This window comes from Myotis davidii, unplaced genomic scaffold, assembly GCF_000327345.1.
Source record: "Myotis davidii unplaced genomic scaffold, ASM32734v1 scaffold2706, whole genome shotgun sequence".
Taxonomy (NCBI): domain Eukaryota; kingdom Metazoa; phylum Chordata; class Mammalia; order Chiroptera; family Vespertilionidae; genus Myotis; species Myotis davidii.
The window spans coordinates 1,654-2,625 of NW_006296816.1; the positions used below are offsets into that span (position 1 = coordinate 1,654).

At 45.0% G+C, this 972-nt stretch overlaps 1 protein-coding gene across 1 annotated transcript; it reads left to right on the forward strand.

Annotated features, from left to right (window-relative positions):
• The first annotated feature begins 462 nt into the window (after positions 1-462).
• Positions 463-801, forward strand: LOC102752209 (T-cell leukemia/lymphoma protein 1A-like). The gene has a single exon (XM_015569703.1). The coding sequence runs from the start codon at positions 463-465 to the stop codon at positions 799-801; it is 339 nt and encodes a 112-aa protein (XP_015425189.1).
• Positions 802-972: the final 171 nt, after the last annotated feature.

Sequence of the window (972 nt, forward strand, 5' to 3'; positions counted from 1 at the left end):
CATAAATTTTGTGCACTGAGACTCTACTATTATTATAATAACTGTGTATGGTGTCCTATGGGTATGGGATTAATACCATGGTTTCTTAGTCCATTATATAATGTCTAATCATTGGGGTGTACCCCTGAAATGAACCTAAGGTTCTATGTGAACTGTCACTTAAAAATGTTTTTAAAATTACATAGGACCATGTTACCTTCATAGAGTCATATTTTACCTTACGCACTTTTTGTACAGTTTGTTTGAGAAAGAGCTCTAAAACTGAAAAGAAAGACAGGTTGTGATTTATAAATTTGCAAAATAAACCAAAGGCAACCACAAACACAACCGTAAAAACCATAAAGATAAAAGCCGAGGTAAAATGCGTTTGTAGACCCCATCCCCTGTCTTTTGATACCAGGACCGAAGAAGTGAGAGGCTCTGAGAAGCTGTGGCTGTTGCTCTGTCGACCACGGAGGGGTCATGGCCGAGCTCCCATTGATCTTCCACCTCAGCTCACACCCCAACTGCCTGAGTATTCGTGGGCCCTCGGTTTATGAGGACGAGAACCACCGCACATGGCTGCATCACGTCATGGACACAGAAGGTCACCTTCTAGTACAATTGAGCCAGGTCGACTACCCCAGTGAGCATAACGGACTCCCGTCCAGCCCACTGACTTCGAACACAATGCCTTCCTACTGGACGATCCACCTTCACAGCATGTACCTGGACTCTATGGACCGATTCTGGCGCATCGTGCACCACGTGTTGAAGGATGACATGGAGGAAATGATCCTTGAGCTGATGGATGACTCTTAGGTCCCTGGCTCTTTTCAATCTGAGCCACAGTCTTGCTGGCCCGCTGGTGGGATGTGTATAGTTCTGTTCACTTTTTAAATAAGTTCTATTGTTCTACCTGCCACCCCCTCTCTGTGAGGGTACATTGATCTCTCTCGATCTCTCTCTGTCTCTCTCTCTCTTCTTCTTGTT